The 18,181-nt window shown below is 34.5% G+C and overlaps 1 protein-coding gene across 8 annotated transcripts in view; it reads left to right on the forward strand.

The window, feature by feature from the left end:
* UBE3A (ubiquitin protein ligase E3A) overlaps positions 1 to 18,181 on the forward strand; it is a 96,331-nt gene that overhangs the window by 6,394 nt on the left and 71,756 nt on the right. For 2 of the 8 annotated variants that reach the window (XM_049613945.1, XM_049613948.1), the window contains exons 2-5: positions 11,153 to 11,216; positions 13,362 to 13,481; positions 14,949 to 15,161; positions 16,673 to 16,717. The exons of 1 other annotated variant lie outside the window; for it this stretch is intronic. In XM_049613945.1, the coding sequence (XP_049469902.1) occupies positions 15,010 to 15,161; positions 16,673 to 16,717 (197 nt within the window). In that variant the 5' untranslated portion in view covers positions 11,153 to 11,216; positions 13,362 to 13,481; positions 14,949 to 15,009. Of the gene's footprint in view, positions 1 to 11,152; positions 11,217 to 13,361; positions 13,482 to 14,948; positions 15,162 to 16,672; positions 16,718 to 18,181 lie in introns of those variants that run through there. 5 more of the 8 variants (XM_049613949.1, XM_049613947.1, XM_049613951.1 and 2 more) reach the window with 3 other exon arrangements.

Genomic DNA, 18,181 nt, shown 5'->3' on the forward strand with positions numbered 1-18,181 from the left:
CAATGCATCATGTTGAATATTGGTTATAGAAACTATGCTGTTCAAGATGTTCTAAATTTAGAGTTTCTTACAAAAAATGAAAAGTTTCTTTCCGTAGCTACTTAAGCTGCTTCATTTATATTCCATTTTTTACACATTTTGTTATGTTTGTGACATACTGCTATAGACTAAATGTTTATGTCCTCCCAAATTTATGTGTTGGAATTGTCACACCCAGTGTAATGGTATTAGGATCTGACGCCTTCTGGAGGTGATTAGATCATTAGAGTAGAGCCCTCACTAATGGGGTGCCTTATAAAAGATTTCAAGGAATTCCCTTGCCTTTTCCATAGGAGGACCCAGCTAGAAGACAGCTGTCTGTGAATCAGGAATCTAGTTCTTCCCAGACATAAAATCTGCCAGCACCCTGATATTGGGCTTCTTAGACTCCAGAAATGTAAGAAATTTCTGTTTACAAGCCACCCAGTCTGTGGTATCTTGTTTTAGCAGCCCAAAATGGACTAGGACACATTAAACATGTTTAAAGAGCAGAAAAGGAAAATAGAAAATTAAATGGATCAAAGTTTGGCAGCGAAGGTAGGGATGTACTGTGCTTGACAGGATGGAAGCGCTTAAAAGTTGACTATAGTGTTGAAATGAGACCTCTTAAGTAGAATATGTTTAAAAAAAAAATGAGCTAACTTTAGTCTTGCATACACATAAAACTAGATTTTTGCATTTCAGGTATTATTGTATATTCTTTTAATTCCATGATTGCCCAGTGTATTATATTTCAGATTATCTTCGAAATGAAAAAGTAAGGTCCTATGGTCTCATTTATCTCAGTAGGGAGTCTGTTTACTCACCCTAAAATTCCTCTTCCATCTTTTGGGCTAGATGAAAGGCAAGGAGGGGTGAACTTAAAAATAGATGGGTCTCAACAGGATAATAGGTAAGTCACTTATCTCAACGGAAATTAAATCATTTCTTTGCTCCTGGATTGAAGATTCTATGAGAACAATAAACATTTTTTCACGTGCAGTTTTATGTATTTGTAAGTGCTTAATGAGTGAACTGCTTTCTTTTTAGTTTAGAACTACTTTTGGATATCTGCTGTGGGCTGATGAACTAAGTTTAATCAGGAACAACATCCTCTAGGCTTCAGAACTTTAAATAATTTTAAGTAATGATAGGACTAGGGGTCAGTCTGGACAGTAGACTAAAGACCTGCCTATACTGCAGTCCCACTTTACTGCTGATGCCTGTGCTGTATTTGACAGGGTTTCCTAGGAGGGGTGTGTTTGTGTTCTCGATATTTCTAGCTGACATCAGATGCTGAGAAATTAAGGCTGCACTGTAGCCTACAAGTTTCTTTCTCTTAAGTGATCAAGATTTAATTCCCCAAAGTGCTATTTTAGACATGTTTAAAATTGCTGTGACTACAATAGTATTTATTTTCTATTCTGATATCGTTCCTTTTATAAAGTAAGTAGATTAGGTTAGATTGTTTACAAAGTAATGATGAGTTTACAAAGTATTTAAAACTTACAGTAAATGATCTAGCAAATACTCATTCGAACACTATCCAGAATTATAAATTCGACCACTTTTGATTCTTTGGGAAGTAAATGCAGTCTTATGTATGCACTTAGAGCAACACCCTCCCAATCTTTCCCAGTTCTATTACCCTCTCTCCACTTAAGGTAATAACTATCCTGAGGTTCTTGAGTATACTTCATATTCTTGTGTATACTTCTACTGTATCCATGTACATGTATCCATAAGTGATCTATACAGTGTTTTATGTTTAAAATTTTTACAAAATGGTACTGTATTGAACATAATCTTTCATCAGCTTCCTTTTAAAAAAATACTTAGCATTTTTTGAGATCTATATGTTAGTGCATATAGGTCTAATATATTCAAATTGCTGTATGGTACTCCATTGTATGGATATATAAAATGTATGTATTTCACTGTTGATGGATATTTTGAGTTATTTTCTTTTCTGTTATTAATAATGCTGGAGTGATTGTTTCTTATACTTTTTTTTTGGGGGGGTGTAGGTGTTTGGGAAGATTCATTAAAGTGAAATTGCCTGGAATAGGTTGTGAATAACTTTAATTTTACTAGATATTACTAATTCTTCTTTAAAATCATTACGCCAATGTATACTTTACCAGCAGCATATGTGCAATTCATTTTCCAGCATCCTAGCCCATACTTGGGATTGTCACATTTTAAAATTTTAGCAAATTTGATGGATACGAAATGATACTTCATTTTAATTTGCATTTTCTTGATTATTAACTCTGGATGGTTGGTAAATGGCTATGAACTTTATTATTTTGGCTATGTTTTAAATATTTTATGAATTAAATGTTTTAAAAAGAGTGAGACATCATAACAGCATTTATGTTATGTAAAGGACCTTGGTGATCATCTCATTGAACCTTCTTACTTTACAGTGCAGCGGTGAAAGATAACAGAATAAGAATAAAATTACTTGTTGCCCATTGTGATATTCTCTTGTGTGATATAGAATCTCAACTTTGGATGTTAAAATCATGATCCTTTATGATTTGTATTTTTTGTTCAAGAAACCATCTTTTACGTTGTCTGCTAATAGTTGAGAGGTTTATATTGTTTGCTTTTTTTGCATTTAAGTCCAATGTGGGAGGGAGTTAGGAATCAATTTTTTTTCACATAAGTTAATTGTTCCAACATTAAATATTGATTCTCCATTATTTTTCTACTGTCATCTGTCATATGCTTGGGTTTGATTTTAGTTTGTTTTTTTTTTAATTTAATTTTTTGTCTTAATCTTTTTTAAACACCAGTACTACATTTTTTTAATTTCACATAGTTCTATATTAAGCTTTGAAATCTGGGATTCCAGGCCTCCCCTTTATTAATTTTCAGAACTATCTTGACTCTTAGACTTTCATTCTTTCATAACTTAAAACTATTTTATCAAATTCCTTTGGGGATATTATTTGGAATTGCATTGACTATACATGGTTTATCTTGCTATTTATTTGATTCTTCTGTATTTTGCAGTTTTCTTCATAAAGGCCTTTTACACATGCTTTATTAAATTTATTCCTGGTATATGATTAATTTTTTTTTTTGCAGTATAAATAGTATCCTTTTTATTTCATTTGATTATTGCTGGTATTGATTTTGTAACCATCAACTTGGATGAACTCCATCATTTCTGATTGTTTGTAATTCTTTTGGATTATTGTGAACAAATAATTCTGTCTTTTCAAGTGATTGTTTAAAAATAAGTCTTAACCTTGTTACTTTCTATTTAAAATTATGCTTTGGCTTTCCATTGCTTTTAGAATAAATTCAGAATCCTTTATTAGTCTAGGAAGTCTCACATAATCTAGATTCTTTCTCCTCCACAGCTGTATCTTTCTCCTCAGTCCCCATTGTTCAGAGCCATCTAACAGTACTGACCTTTGCAGTTTTTTGAGCTGTCTAACCTCTTTCTAGTGTCAAAGTCTTTGCCAGTGCATTTCAATTTTCCTGGAATACAGACAACAAATTTCACCTGTTCTTTAGGTCTCAGGGAATATTGCTAAATATTCCTAAATATTACTCTGGGAAGCCTTCCCTGAGAATCTCCTTGCACTCATTGGTTTTAGTGTTTCCTTGTATTGTGCTGTTTTTGAATCCTGCTTTTCCTGAGCAAGTACATAATCTCAAATTGCAATTAAATAAGTTCTTTACTCCTGACTTGATGACTCCATGATAAAAGTAAATGGTTCTCTATTTCATTTTATTTTATTTTATTTTATTTTATTTTATTTTATTTTAATTAATTTTACTTATTTAAAGATCTTATTTTTTTTAAAGTAATCTCTACACCCAACTTGGGGCTCAAATTTACAACCCTGGAGTAAAGAGTCTCATACTCCACCAACTAAGCCAGCCGGATGTCCTCCCCACCCCACCCCCCTTTTTTTTTATTGTATACTTTCAGGCATTTGTGCTGGGTGAATGAATGAATGTTCATGTACTGATTGATGTAAAAATACTACTCCAGTTGGTAACTGCTCAAAAGAATATAATTAGGCCACTTTGAGGTATTTTACTAGATATTAATAGAAAATTAAACATCTTCAACTTTTACATTTTATATCCTTCAAGTATAGTCTTTAGAACAATTTTCAATTTTTTTAACAGGTGCAGATGTAATTAACATATGTAGTAAGCATTCTTAAAGGCACTTTGAAGTTAAATTAGAAGCCAGTGGTCTTTTGTTATCCTTGAATCAGATTTTATGAGTTTATTTTTTTTAAGTTTATTGTACTTATTTTGAGAGAGAGAGCTTGCGCAAGCAGGGGAGGGGAGAGAGAGAATCCCAAGCAGGGTCTGCACTGTCAGCATGGAGCCCAACAGGGGAGCTCCATCTCATGAACTGTGATTTGAGCTAAAATCCTGTCGCATGCTTAACCGACTAAGCTCCCCAGCGTGCCAGATACTTGAGTTTAGGTGCTACATTTGATATGCAGAGGAAATAATAAATGTGAAAGTATATGTTCATGATTATTTCAAGGAAAACCCACCTACCTTTAGTTATTTCAGTATCTTGTACTGTATGTCATTTTTTGGTGTGTGTGCATAAAATAGGCTGAAAGCATAATTCTAGGTTTAATTTTAGGTTAGACACTATATAAGATTGAACTCAAATGAACTATAGTGCAGAAAGAACCTGGAGGAAAATTTCACAATACTGTCTTTCGGACTATGTGTCACATTTGCTTCTATTTTCAGATCATAGAATTCTTGACCAGAATATGTGATTTATATTTAAAGCCAGGAAATTGAGATAAATCTGGTAATTTAGAATTTCTAAAAGATTTCCATAGATGACACTTGATCTACTCTTAACCCATGTAACAAAACACTTAAGTAAAGGTACCTTATTAGGGGGAAAATTGGCCAATCAGGAATGTACATTTTATAGTTATTCAGGTAGGTAAATAAGCATAACTTATTTAATTTATGAACTGTTCACAGAACCCAAAGGGAGGGGAAGGCTAAATGCCATTAGAGAGTTCAGTTCTTTTCCAGTACACAGTAATTGTGATCCCAGAGTTCTCCTACCTACTCCTGTGTATAACTGTACAACCTAGATTTGCAGCATAGTATCAATTTCAAATATTGGGTTAGGTTATTTTCATAAATCATAAAACCAAGAATTCTAACATTTCTGTATTTCCAGAAAGCCACTTGTATTTCCTGGTTGGTTTTCCCATCCCCCCTTTAAATATTGGTGCATAGAATTATTTTTGAGAGTGAGCAAATGCAGGTAGATAAAGTGTATAGTTTTAGGTATAAAAATAAGTGAAAGTCTCTTCTTATTCTAAAATATAACAGCTGTTAAATGTTAGTGTAGAATAATATAAAATTGCCTGGCAAATGCCAAACAAATATATTTGTAAAATTATAGATACATGTAGCTTTTTTCTTTTTTTGAGAGGTTTCTTAAAAAAAAAACCATATATTTTTTATAATTCCCAACTTTATTGAGATATAATTCACATGCCATACAATTCATCTTTTTAAAGCATATAATTCAGTTTTAGTAATAACTGTATTTAGTATATTTGGGTTTTAGTATATTCAGTTGTACAACCACCAGCGCTAATTTTAGAACCTTTTTATTATCCCAAAAAGAAACTGTACCTGTTAGTAGTCATTCCCTATTCTCCTGTCCTCCATCCTCTGGCAACCATTAATCTGATTTCTTTCTATATGGATTTGTCTGTTCTGGACATCTCATATATGTGGAATCATAAAATATGTGCCCTTTAATGTATGACTTCTTTTACACAGTATTATATTTTCAGGTTTCACTCATGTAGCATATAACAGCACTTCATTCTTTTTTTATGGCTGAATAATATGCTATGAATATATGCACTGTTTATTCAGTTAGTTGATAACTATTTGGATTGTTTCCACTTTATGGTTGTTATGAATCAAGTTGCCATGAACACTCATATATATTCAGCTCTGTTGGGTATACATCTAGAAGTGAAACTGCTGGGTCATAGGGTATCTGTGTTTAACATTTTAGGCTGCCAAAATCCTCCAAAGTGGCTGCACCATTTTACAGTTGAATCAGCAGTGTACGCAGGTTCTTTCTGATAGCACTACTTCCGTTCATTGTCCCTTTATCTTAGTCATTTTTATGGGTGTGAAGGTATCTCTTTGTGGTTTTGATTTGCATTTGCTTAATGACTAAATGATGATAGAAACATTTCATGTGCTGATTGGCCCTCTTTGGGGGTGGATCTGCACAAATCCTTTGCTATTTTTTAATTGGGACTTTTTTTTTTTTTTTTTTTTGAGAGAGCTTCTATATACGAGAGTGGGGGAATGGCAGAAAAAGGGAGAGGGAAAATCCCAAGCAGGCTGCATGCTGTTAGTTAAGCTCAGAGCCCCATGTGGGGCTCGATCTCATGAAATGTGAGATCATGACCTGAGCTGAAATCAAGTCAGCCGCTTAACTGACTTAGCCACCCAGGTGCCCTTTTCTATTGTTGTGTTTTAAGTATTCTTTATATGTTCTGGATACAAGTCTCTTATCAGATACATGATTTTCAAATATTTCTCCACATTCTGTGGGTTTTCTTTTCACTTTTATGATTGTTATCTTGAAGCACCCAAGTTTTAAATGTCTGGTTTATGAAATTTTATTTTGTTGTCTTTGGTGTTGTTATTTAAGAAACCATTGCCTAATCTAAAGGTTATAAGGATTTATGCCTACTTTCTTCTAAGAGTTTTGTAGTTTTAGCTCTGTATTTAAGTCTGTCATCTGTTTTGAGTTAATTTTTTGTATATGGTTTTGTTTAGATTTAGGTCTGTATTGCATTTGGCATGTCCTTGGATATTGTGTACAAATATTTACCTTTTATTTTTTTTCCACTTGGGTAGACAATTCTCTAGATCAGTTAAGGGATCCTTTCTTCACTGATTTAAAATGCCACCTTTTTATATGCTACATTTTCATAAACCAAAAAAAGTTTATTGAAGTATAATTTATATCCAATATATGCCCATTTTTAAGTGTACAGTTTGATGTATTTTCATGCATATATGTCCTGTAACTGCTACCACAGTTAAGAACTAGAACATTTGAATTACTCCCCAAAAATGTTCTTTCTAGTCATTTCTCCCTGTTAGCTCCAGGTAACCATTGTCCTGCATATTAGTTTTGCCTCTTCTAGAGTTGCATATAAATGGTGTCATAAGTTATATATTTTTCTTTGTTTGGCTTTGTTCCTTTAGCAAGTATTTGAAATTCCTCCATTTTGTATTTATCACTTTTTGTTTGTTTTTTAGTGCAGTACAGCTATACCACAGTTTGCTTATTCATTTTTTTTTTTTTTTTTTTTTTGGTGAACATTGAGATTTTTTCCAGCATTAGGGTGTTGTGAATAAACATACTCTTTGCGTGTCTTTTTGTGAACATGTTTTCATTTCTCCAGAGTAAAAACCTTAAATTGGAATTACTAGATCACATGACAAGTTTATGTTCAGATTTATAAAGAATTGTTTTCCAAATTGTTCTATCATTTTGCATTTGGCACTTGATATTTTCAAGTATCAGATGTTCTGATGGGTGTGTGGTGGTATCATATAGTTTCTTTTTCTGTACAGTAAAATGTACGTAAGATAAAATTCATTACTTTAACCATTTTTAAGTGTACAGATCAGTGGCATAAAGTATATTCATGTTGTTGTGCAGTCATCACTCTTACTCATCTCTGGAACTTTTTCATTGTCCCAAACTCAGATTCTGTACCCATTAAACAGTAACTTTCCCCTGCTCCTGTTACCTTCTCCCTCCCTCCAGCCTTTAGTGACCACTGTTCTATTTTCTGTCTCTAAGAATTTGACTATTCTAGCTACTTATGTAAGTGTAATCATACAATATCTATCCTTTTGCTTCTGGCTTGTATCAGGTAGCATGATATATTCAAGGCTTACTCATGTTACAGCATGTATCAGATTTTCCTTTTTAGGGCTGAATAGTATTTCATTGTATGTAAAGATACCACAATTTGTTTAACATTCATTCACTGGACACTTGGGTTGCTTCCTTCTTTTGGCTGTTACAGATAATGCTGCTGTGAATATGGATGTACAAATGTTTCTTCAAGTCCTTGCTTTCAGTTCTTATATTTTTGGTTCTTGGGTACCTACTGAGGAATGGTATTATTGGGTCATAGGGTGCTTCTGTGGTTTTTTGCCTTCCCTGTTTTTCCAGATTGTCAGAACTCTATATGCACTTACCATATCTTGTGCTTCTCCTTTACAACACAATTATGTATTGCAATTACATTATTTATTGTGGTTTTTATTATTTGTGCCCCTTTTGCCCATCACGTGAGGACAAGAGATTATGTCTAGTTTCTTTACCACTGTGTCTTTATCCACTTGATGTGCACTCAAACTCTAATACACTTTTTTTATTGAGATGTAATTGATATATAACATTGTATTAGTTTCAGCTAGCAGACATTTTTTGAATGAATACGAATTTGAACGTTAACAAGTTTCAACCCACACCGTGGTTATGCTAAATAAAAATGAGAGGAAGAAAATAAAGAGTGGCAGCAATTTTTTCATTCTGTGTCTAGAAGGACAGCAGGATTAGGCATGTTGGAGTGATTTTTTGGGAAATAATGGAGTTTGATTATATGCTAATGATACTTCAGGCGTGCATGTGTATCAGTGGTAATTGAGAGTAGCAGGCTTATTACAACTTGAGAGATAGAGACTTAAAGATATAGAGTTGGGTCCAAAGTATAGGGGTGCTATAGAAATGGATGGCATTGCACAGAGAATTAATTTAGGTTAAGAAAAGGGGCTAGTGCAAGAAACTTGAGTGGCCAAGAATGAGGGGTAGGAAGATGAACTAGAAGAAGACCTAGTTGCTGTCACAGGTAGAAGAATATATAGGTGGGTACAGCATTATGGAAGCCAGGGAAGGTGAGTACTGGTGTGAAGTGCTGCAGAAATAAAATAGGATTAGAGGCCACAGGATTTAGAATACACAGGAATGATGATGACTTCTGTAAGAAAAATGTCAGTAGGTGGACGGTTTTGTGTGTAAGCAGCTGAGATCATTAATAATGGTTTTCAGGTCTTTCCAGCAGTTAAAAGGGAAGAAAATAAGGAACTGGTACTCGGGTTAATAGAGTTGAGGGGATTATGTGGAGATTACGGGATGAAAGCAGTATTTAAACATTTTGTTCTAACAACAGAATGGATGAGGACAGTCTTTGGTCAGTTGTAAGATTTATAAATTTACAAAGCTTAAGAGTTTCGACGAGTAGCTTTACCCATAAATTTAAGACATCATAACCATTGTTCAAAGAAGTGCTGAGGGAACACAACAAAAAAACGATAGAAAAGGGAGTCTGTGAAATTAAGTTTTGACCTAGGTTAGAAGGAAATGAAGGAAATAGGCTATTGAAGAGATGAAGGACATAACAAATGTAATAATATATAGACATATGTATGTATGTGGTGTGCATATATAGAGTGTGAGAGTTAACAGATGGACCATTTTAAGAGTAAATGAAAATGTTAGAGGGGCAGATGAATGTAGATGGATAAAGGGTAGATTACATTTTTATTCTTAGATTATTAGACTGGGCTTTCTGGAGAGGGACACAGATATAAATAAAATAAAGGCACTAAGTCTTGTATTAGAGTTCTAATGGTTAAATTTACAGAGACTACCTAACATTTCTGGGGCTTACAGTTTCTCTTATCCTGTATCACTCTAGATTTGATGATATATTTTCCTATGATTATGTGTTCCAATCTTCTAAAGCAAGGTATTTCACATTTGGATCTGTGTATCACCTGAAATGTATATTAAAAATGCAGATTCATGCACCCCCACTTTATGCATCGAATCACAGTCTGAAAGTAAAGGTCAAATACCCATTTTTTGCAGATTTCTCTAGTGGAGTCTATTTTGAATACATTGAGACTTGGTTCTCTAAGATCTTAAAACTTGGTTAATTTAAAAAATATATGCTGTGTATTCATTTTCTACCATCAACCTATAACACTGGGTGGGTGTTTTTTTTGTTTTTGTTTGTGGTTTTTTAGTGTATTTATTTTGAGAGAGCACAAGTGAGCAGGGGAGGGGCAAAGAGAGGTAGAGAGAATCCCAATAAGGCCCTGCACTGGTATCCAGGAGCCTGATGTGGGCCTTGATCCCACAAACTGTGAGATCAGGACCTCAGCCAAAATCATTGGATGATTAACTGAATGAGTCACCCTGGCCTGCCCCACCCCGACCTCCTGTGGTTTTCCTAATCTTTGGGAGTTGGTTTCTTCATATATGATCAAAGGAAATGATTTAAAAGACTGCAGTTCTTATTCCACTGAGAAATGCAAAAGAGTTAAGAATTTACAGTGATTATTTGGGTACATGTTTTAAGCTCAGAATTTGGTTTTTGATGGGTCAAGGTATTTTTTATTTTTTTTGATGAGTTAAGTTTTGATAGACATGTTACATGTTTGATTTAGGAAATAATCATTGCTGCCATGTGTTGAGCTCCTTTTTTGTGCCAGGTAGCATTGTCCTACATACTTATAAAACATTTTCTCTAAAACTCACAACAACCTGATTCCCGAGACTCAGATATGAAAGAACCTGCCCAAGGCTGCAAATCTAGGGGGTAGTGGACGGATGCTTGTAAATATACCTAACATAGCAGATGCTCATAATATGTTAAGATGCTACATATTATGAGCATCTGCTATGTTAGGTACATTTATTTACCTATAGCTAAATTGCTATAGGTATCTGAAGGAATTAGAGGCATACAGTCAAACAGTTTCCATGTATTTTCAGCCCTTTTGGAGGGAGGGAAGAGTAAAGAAATGGCAGACTCTAAGCTCTGTGGATGAATATAGGAAACATGGCTCTGCCAGAGGAAAGCAGTCAGGCAACAGGGCCTAACCACCCTTGCATGCAGCCTGGCAACAGCATTAGGGACACTTGTCTCTTGGTATGTTTTTGGATATTCATAAACATTACAAAAAATGAATTTTGGGGAAGATTTTTTTTTTTAGTTTATCCAGTTGTCTATGTGAAAAGAATTGAGTGAGGTGTTTTATATTTTAGGTTAAAAATCTGTAAGAACCTGATTTTACAATTCACCAGCTCCTCAGAAGTTTGGCGAAATATGGTATGTTTCTGTTTTATTTTTTGGAATTCAAAATGCATGCATATCTTAATGTCATAGTTAGAATAAGGACAAACATTTTCAGCAAATTTGGGTGCCTGCTATTTTTAAAGCATTGTGCTAGGTGGTAAATCACTATGCTACCAGGTAGACTATAAGGGACAGAAATGAGATTCTGAAAGAAATTAGAAGAGGTTAGTATGCTGTGAAAAGTGAAATCTTATGCATGAGAAGATTGAAGGGGACAGGTTTGGCTGTTAAGGTGTGAGTTAATAATAGCTTCCATTTGTTAAGCTCTTACTATGTGCCAGGCACTGTTCTGAGCAGTTTAATATATATTGGTTTGTGCATCCTCAGGACAGCCCTCTGAAATAGACACTACTATTGTCTTACTTCTCTCTATGAATGAAATGAGGCTCAGAATGGTTAAACAACTTGCCCAAGAGTTGCCATCTAGTAAGTGACCAAACAAGGACTTGAATCTAGATTGGCTCTGGACCCTATTTGTGCTCTGTTAAACACTGGACCTCATATAAAAGCAGACCAGTAGAGAGAACTTGGCTCAGTAAAAAAACATAGCTCTTTAATGAATTAATTTACCTCAGTTGGTCACTCGAGGTATTTTAACTTTCTCATATATTATGTTTACAGGTTGGAAAGTTAGACTTCTTTGGGGGTTCTGAAATCAGAGGGAACCCAAGAGGGAACATTGTTCATTTCAGGGACGCCATTGCCTTTTTCTCATGTAAACTCAGGAATGTTCTAGGCTCTCATAAGGAGACAGGTAGCTAGGATAGGGAAATCTGGAAAATTGGATTGTTTTGTCCAGGGCATATAAGTCCCATATATTTGGAGTTCCCTAAAGTTACTTGTATATACTAAGGCCAACCCTCACCCTTATCTGAATTTGAAGCCCAAGTTCATAGGCTGCTGTAGAGGTATGGACTCAAGATTGATATTTCAACTCTTCTCTTGGTATTCTCAGATACCTTACTATTTTATATTGGGTTCTGGGTCCATGCTGGTAACCACCTTCTGTGGTTGTTTGTTGCTACTTTGGAGAGGTGTCAACTATCAAGGGTATTTTTTCCTCCCTCTTAATTTTCTCATTTTTCCTTAGTTCACTTTTTGGATTTGGCCTGGATATACAGTTTGGTAGGGAAATCAAACAGAGGAAAAACTAGTTGCACAAAATGAGTTCTCAATACGGGGATATTTCAGATGTATGTCTTTGCCAGCACTATATAGGATTAGGATGCCTGATAAATTTGAACCATGACAATCAAGAAAGTTGTGCTAAAGCCAAGTAAGGGGATCAAAATATACTAGGTTGAGGGAGGAGAACATGTTTTTGTATCTTGCCAGTCTCTTTTATGGAATTGAATATTAGTGGATTTATGGCTGAGAAAGAATAGAACGCTTTTTCATGGAGTACCCAAGGGGTTTGGGCTGTTAGATTACCCTACTTAATGTAGAGTAAGTAGGACTAGACTTTGGGGGTGGGTGGGTGGGTGGGTGTGTGTGTGTGTGTGTGTGTGTGTGTGTGACCATTTAAGCATTTGACTACCTGGAAAACTCTATGACTGTTAGTCTGATTTAAACAGTTGCCATAATAGTGGGATCTCAATCCATATTCTGAATCTTTGCATATACTGAAGTTAGGAAACTCTGTATAGTAAAAACTAAATCAAACCAAAAAATTCTAACCCTGGATAGGAAGTCAGTAGATCTGAGTTTTAATCCTAGCTTCAACACTAATTCTAAAATCTTGGGCAAGTCAATTAATCACTCTAAGTCTGCTTAATTTGTTTTGGTTTTTGTTTTTTCCTTGAATTCTTATTATAGTATCTGCCCTGATTAGGTAGAGCTGAAGTTGTCCTGAAGTCTCAAACAAGACACTGTTGACCAAAGTGCTGTGTAAACTGTAACACTCTAAAAATACAAGAGATTATCACCACACTTTATCAAGTGAAGAGATCATTTAAGGAAAGAAAATCTGGAAAATAGTCCTTAAAAACATTTCTATAATAATTACTCTTCTGATGAATGTTGAATTGACACCTGATTTGAAGCTTTGAAGATAAGTTTTTGAACGGTGAATTGGATTTATATTAAGTGTTCTAACTAAAGATTTGTTTAATTTATTAGAGTTATTAAACCTACGCTCAGATCAAGTTAGCAGCTAGACTGGTGTGACTACCTGTTTTTAATCAGTGACTCAAAGCTGTGATCACCCTGATGTCACCGAATGGCCACAGCTTGTAAAAGGTAATTTTGAATGTTATTTTACAGCCTTTAAAAGGCTGTTATTATAAAGTAAAATATGTTTTGTAAGAAATGAAGAAAATTATAGTTGGCAGGAATAGTGCAAATAGTAGAGCTTAAGTGGTAATGTGCTTCTCCATTTAAATATCCTTCCTAAAATATTTTATGCTTCTCCCGACCCCAGATCTATCTATAAGTAAACAAGAAAGTATTTCTCAAAAATTTCATGTTTTTAAACAAACCTGTTTGAACATTATAAAAACTATAAAAAAAATTCTCAGTGTGCATTTTAAGATGTGCCTTTTATGTGGTAAGAGTTTTAACTAAAATACTAGAAATTTTTACAACTTCAATAAAACTGGTATAATTTTCTCTCCTAGATAGTTATCGTGGAGGTAAAAGGAGTGGCTTGCTGGCTGGACAAGCTGCACCCATTATTATTGGAAGTGAGCCTCCATTTGAATGTTCTGGCTCATGCTGCACTATCTAGATTAGTAGGCATTTTGTGATCAGTTTTCTGTGATCCAAATCAAGACCTAAAATTGAGACTCTTCCAAGATTTATTTTTTATTTTCTAATGTTACTTATTGTTTATTTTAAAGTGTCTTTTCTGGTTTGTTATTCTGACAAACTAGGTTAACTTAAGTCAGTACTTTTTCTTTTTTCTCCCCATTGATAATATCCTGAACGTGCCTTACTTCCAAAAACTTGACAGTAATGAATAAAAATGCTTTAGTGGCCAAAGTAAAGCTTGGAAACTAATGCTAGATGTTAGATATTTCATAGTTTGAGAGTCAGAATCATAATTTTAGGACTTTTTTTGGTAAATTATTTAGAATATTACAGAAATATAAGCAGAATGACTAGAAGTTTATTCAAACATATACTGTTACTACTCATTGCAAGAAAAGCGTTTGCTAGTTCTGTGTATATTCACTTTTCTCTTAATTAAAAAACCATTTCCATTTTGAGTAGAAAACAATTTGGGCTAACCATGTTTAAGAGACTGAGGATAGATCTGTTTTTGGGTAATACTCTTTCAATCCTTTCTTATTCTTTTGTCCTGTTAGACCGAATTGGTTTAAATTGCTTGGTTTGACTTATAAATGGTTTTTAGTAGCTCACTTGAATATGTATTAACTATATAATAATTTGCTGACAGTTTGATGCTAATGTTTACATATTCTCTTGTTTAGGGAACAGAGATTGGAAAACAGAGTGTAGTTACCATTTGATGATGTATTTAACGTCTATCTCATTTCTCAAAACTTTGCAGCAGTTATATATTGTGCTTCTAAGACTCGAATTTGTTTTCCTTCTTGCTTGTGTCTTACCTTTTTGCAGTAGTATTTTAATTTTCCTGTCATTGTGTCCTCATTTTTTTCCCTCTCTCTTTCTCTTTCCCTGTTAATTTTGAAAGTTTTGCCGCCTACGTGTTTGAAAGCTTCTAATCTGCCTCTCTTCCCTTAGTGCCAGCAGGTTTATTTTTTGTTTTGCAAGCCTGCTCTGCCTCCTTACAGTATGACATCTGATGCTGGAGGGTCGCACTTTCAAAAATGAGTCAGCTGGTACATGGGGTTATCATCAGTTTTTAGCTCTTCTGTCTGAGACATACAAACAAGTTTGGAAGCAATCTTGGGGTACTTACCCACAAGGCTGGTGGAGACCAGGTGTGTCACAAAGGTGATTTGCTTGCTCCCTGGGGGAGAGGGTGGAGTGAAATTTTTGCATTTGTGTCAGTGCCAAGTCACTGCCACCTCCAGCATGCCCCAATTTTTAGTTCTAATATAACTTTGTGCAAAATTGAAAATGTAAATATACTGCAAAGAGGAGCTAAAATATTTGAGCTGCTGGAGTCTTTTTTTTTTTTTTTTTTTTTTTTTTTTTTGGCATTCTTGTCCTTGGACTCTGAATGAACTACAGTGAGGGGTAATTTTGAAAGTCTGGTAAAGAAGTGAGATTTTTAAAAGCTAAGAAATGTGGAAAACTGTTTATTTTTGTTGTTTTTTTCTTTTTCTTTCTTTTCTTTTTTTATTTTGCTGGTGGCTCTGAATTTAAGATTCTTTTGTTAAAGTTCAGAATTAGAAATTTCAAGTCAGTGATAAATTCACAAATCAAGTCCTTATAATGTCATTTTAGATATTTAGCTTTTGATCTCTAAAAATCTTGAGAATTTGAATGTTAGAAATCAATATTATGTTGATTCACCTTAGTATACACTGACCAATAGTGTTGATGAAACTGAATAGGATCACAGGAATTTATTTTTTTAACAGCATAGTGGGAATAGGCAAAATTGATTCATATCTCAAAATGAAAATAAAATACTTTTTGGTGTAACTGGCAACTATTTATAACTGAAGTCAGTTCACAATTATCGGTAGTAAAATTTTAATATCCCCAGTTGGTACACTTTTGATACGTAGTGCATCTTGCCAGTGTATTTTCAGGGAAAGTTAATTTCATTGTTAAACCAAGATAATCATGATTAGAATGGTAAATCTGACTTAAAGTGTCTCAAAATTCCCAAGGCTATTAGATTTAAATTTAAATTATCTAGAGCAGAAGTTGGCAAACTTTTTCTTAATGGGCCAGATAATAAATACTTAGGCTTTGTGGGCTATATATCCTTATCAGAGTTTCTCAGCTCTGCTCTTGTAGTGTTTTGAAAGCAGCCATAGACAATATGTAAATGAATGAGTGTGGCTGTATTCCAATAAAATTGTACAACAATAGGCGCCTGGCCCAGGCCTTAGTTTGTTGTCCGAGGAAATAGTTTGCTGACCCCTGATCTAAATATAGTTTGGGACTGTGAATACCAGTGAATACTTTTGATATTATGGATAACTAGTAGTTGGCTGTAGAAAGTTTCGTAGTTGTATGTTTTTATTATAAATATTGACTTTGTGAATAATTATGTTTTATTATACTGCTTTGTATGTTGGTATCTAAATATAGTGTTTACAGTTTTCCTTAAAAACAATGTGCTGACTTTTTTATTAGTCCAGCTTTTATAATAAATGTGTTGAATGGCAGTCTGACTTGATCGCTTTTTTCTTCTGTTGAAATCTTTAGTTACTTTTAAAACTGTTAACAATTAAATCTTGTTTTCAAATTTGTCTTCTAAAATAACATGTCTGCCCTTTTTGGAATATGGAATATTCTGCTTAACTTTCCTCAATTGCATTTTACAGATCGCCAGGAGAACCTCAGTCTGACAACATCGAAGCTAGCCGAATGTAAGTGTAACTTGGTTGAGGCTATGGTGTTTTTTAAGTTAACCTAGATTGCTTTAAAGGTGTCATGTTATTTGACAATAATTTCCAGTTATAAGAGACTAATACATTAAAAAATAAATTGGGAGAGAGGACTGTGCCTACTATTTTTCCTACCAAATAAATACCTCTAAACTTTGGTAACATGGTACTAGATTTCTACTTTTAAGTGGATAATTGTATACTCCTGTATTGTAATGTCTTTTTGGTCACCTAGAAGTTGTGGAGAAATAGAGAGGGGAAAGAGTCAGGTTAACAATCACTTATTAAATACTCACTATGTATAAAGCAGCTGGTGATGCTGGATGCATAATAATTAGTCCCTAACCCAGATAATTTTACAGTGTACCTAGTAGAAAGACATAGAAGCAAATCATCTTTTTGGTAGAGTTATACTGAGGATGCAACAGGAACATTAAGGAATACTGTGTTACCTAGGTATTCAAAAGGAACCTAAACCAGGTGGCAGGGAAATAGGGGTGGCCAGGGAAGGCGAAATTAAATCTTGAAGTGTAACTGGAACTTAGGTAGCCAGAAGCATAGTCAGAATTGTTCTAGGCAGAAGCATGGGTAAAGTTATAAAGCTGCATAGTGAGTGTAGGAAACAGTAGGCATTTGAGGATTTTTAGATCATAAGTAGGAAAGTGAAAAATAGCACTTGATAGAAAGGGCCTTGCCAGCTATGTGAAGGGCCTTGGCCTGTCTCTCATATGTGGCATGTGCATATGTGAAGGGCCTTGGCCTGTATCTGGGAGTCAATAAAGAATTTGCTGAGGAAGAGGTAGTAACCTTGTTAGACAGGTTTTTAATAGTTTTGGCAGCAGAGAAACAGAATTGAAGTCTGTGGTGGCAGGTGACCAGGGCTTCAGCAGTTCAGTAAGTGACAGCCCTAAGAAGGGCAGTGAATAGGAATTCAAGATAACGTTCTCTGGATTTAAGAAAAGTATTTAGAAAGTGAAATAGTTAAGACCTCAGTGACTAGTTGTAAGAATTTAAGAAGTTTAAGGTAAGGTAACAGGAAGGTGGTAATTATTGAAGCAAGGTTTTTGAGATAGTAAGGGTTGAAATGAAGTATATAGGTATAGGGATTGCTTTGGAATAAGAGCAGAGACCCCTATCTTAAACTAGAAGAAGGATATAAAGATGGTTATGTAATGCTAAATGTGTTTGCAGATGAGAATAGGGGAAGTCAAGGTCTTTTTTTTTTTTAAGTTTATTTATTTTGAGAGGGAGGGGCAGAGAGAGAGGGAGAGAGAATCCCAATTGGAGTCCACTGACAGCACAGAGCCTGACATGGGCTCAATCCCATGAACCGTGAGATCCTGACCTGAGCCAGAATCAAGAGTCAGATGCTTAACTGACTGAGCCACCAAGGTGCCCCAGTCAAAGGTCATTTTTACTTGGAGTATTTTCTCAGTAAATTTGTAT

This window comes from Panthera uncia (assembly GCF_023721935.1).
Source record: "Panthera uncia isolate 11264 chromosome B3 unlocalized genomic scaffold, Puncia_PCG_1.0 HiC_scaffold_1, whole genome shotgun sequence".
Classification (NCBI taxonomy): Eukaryota; Metazoa; Chordata; class Mammalia; order Carnivora; family Felidae; genus Panthera; species Panthera uncia.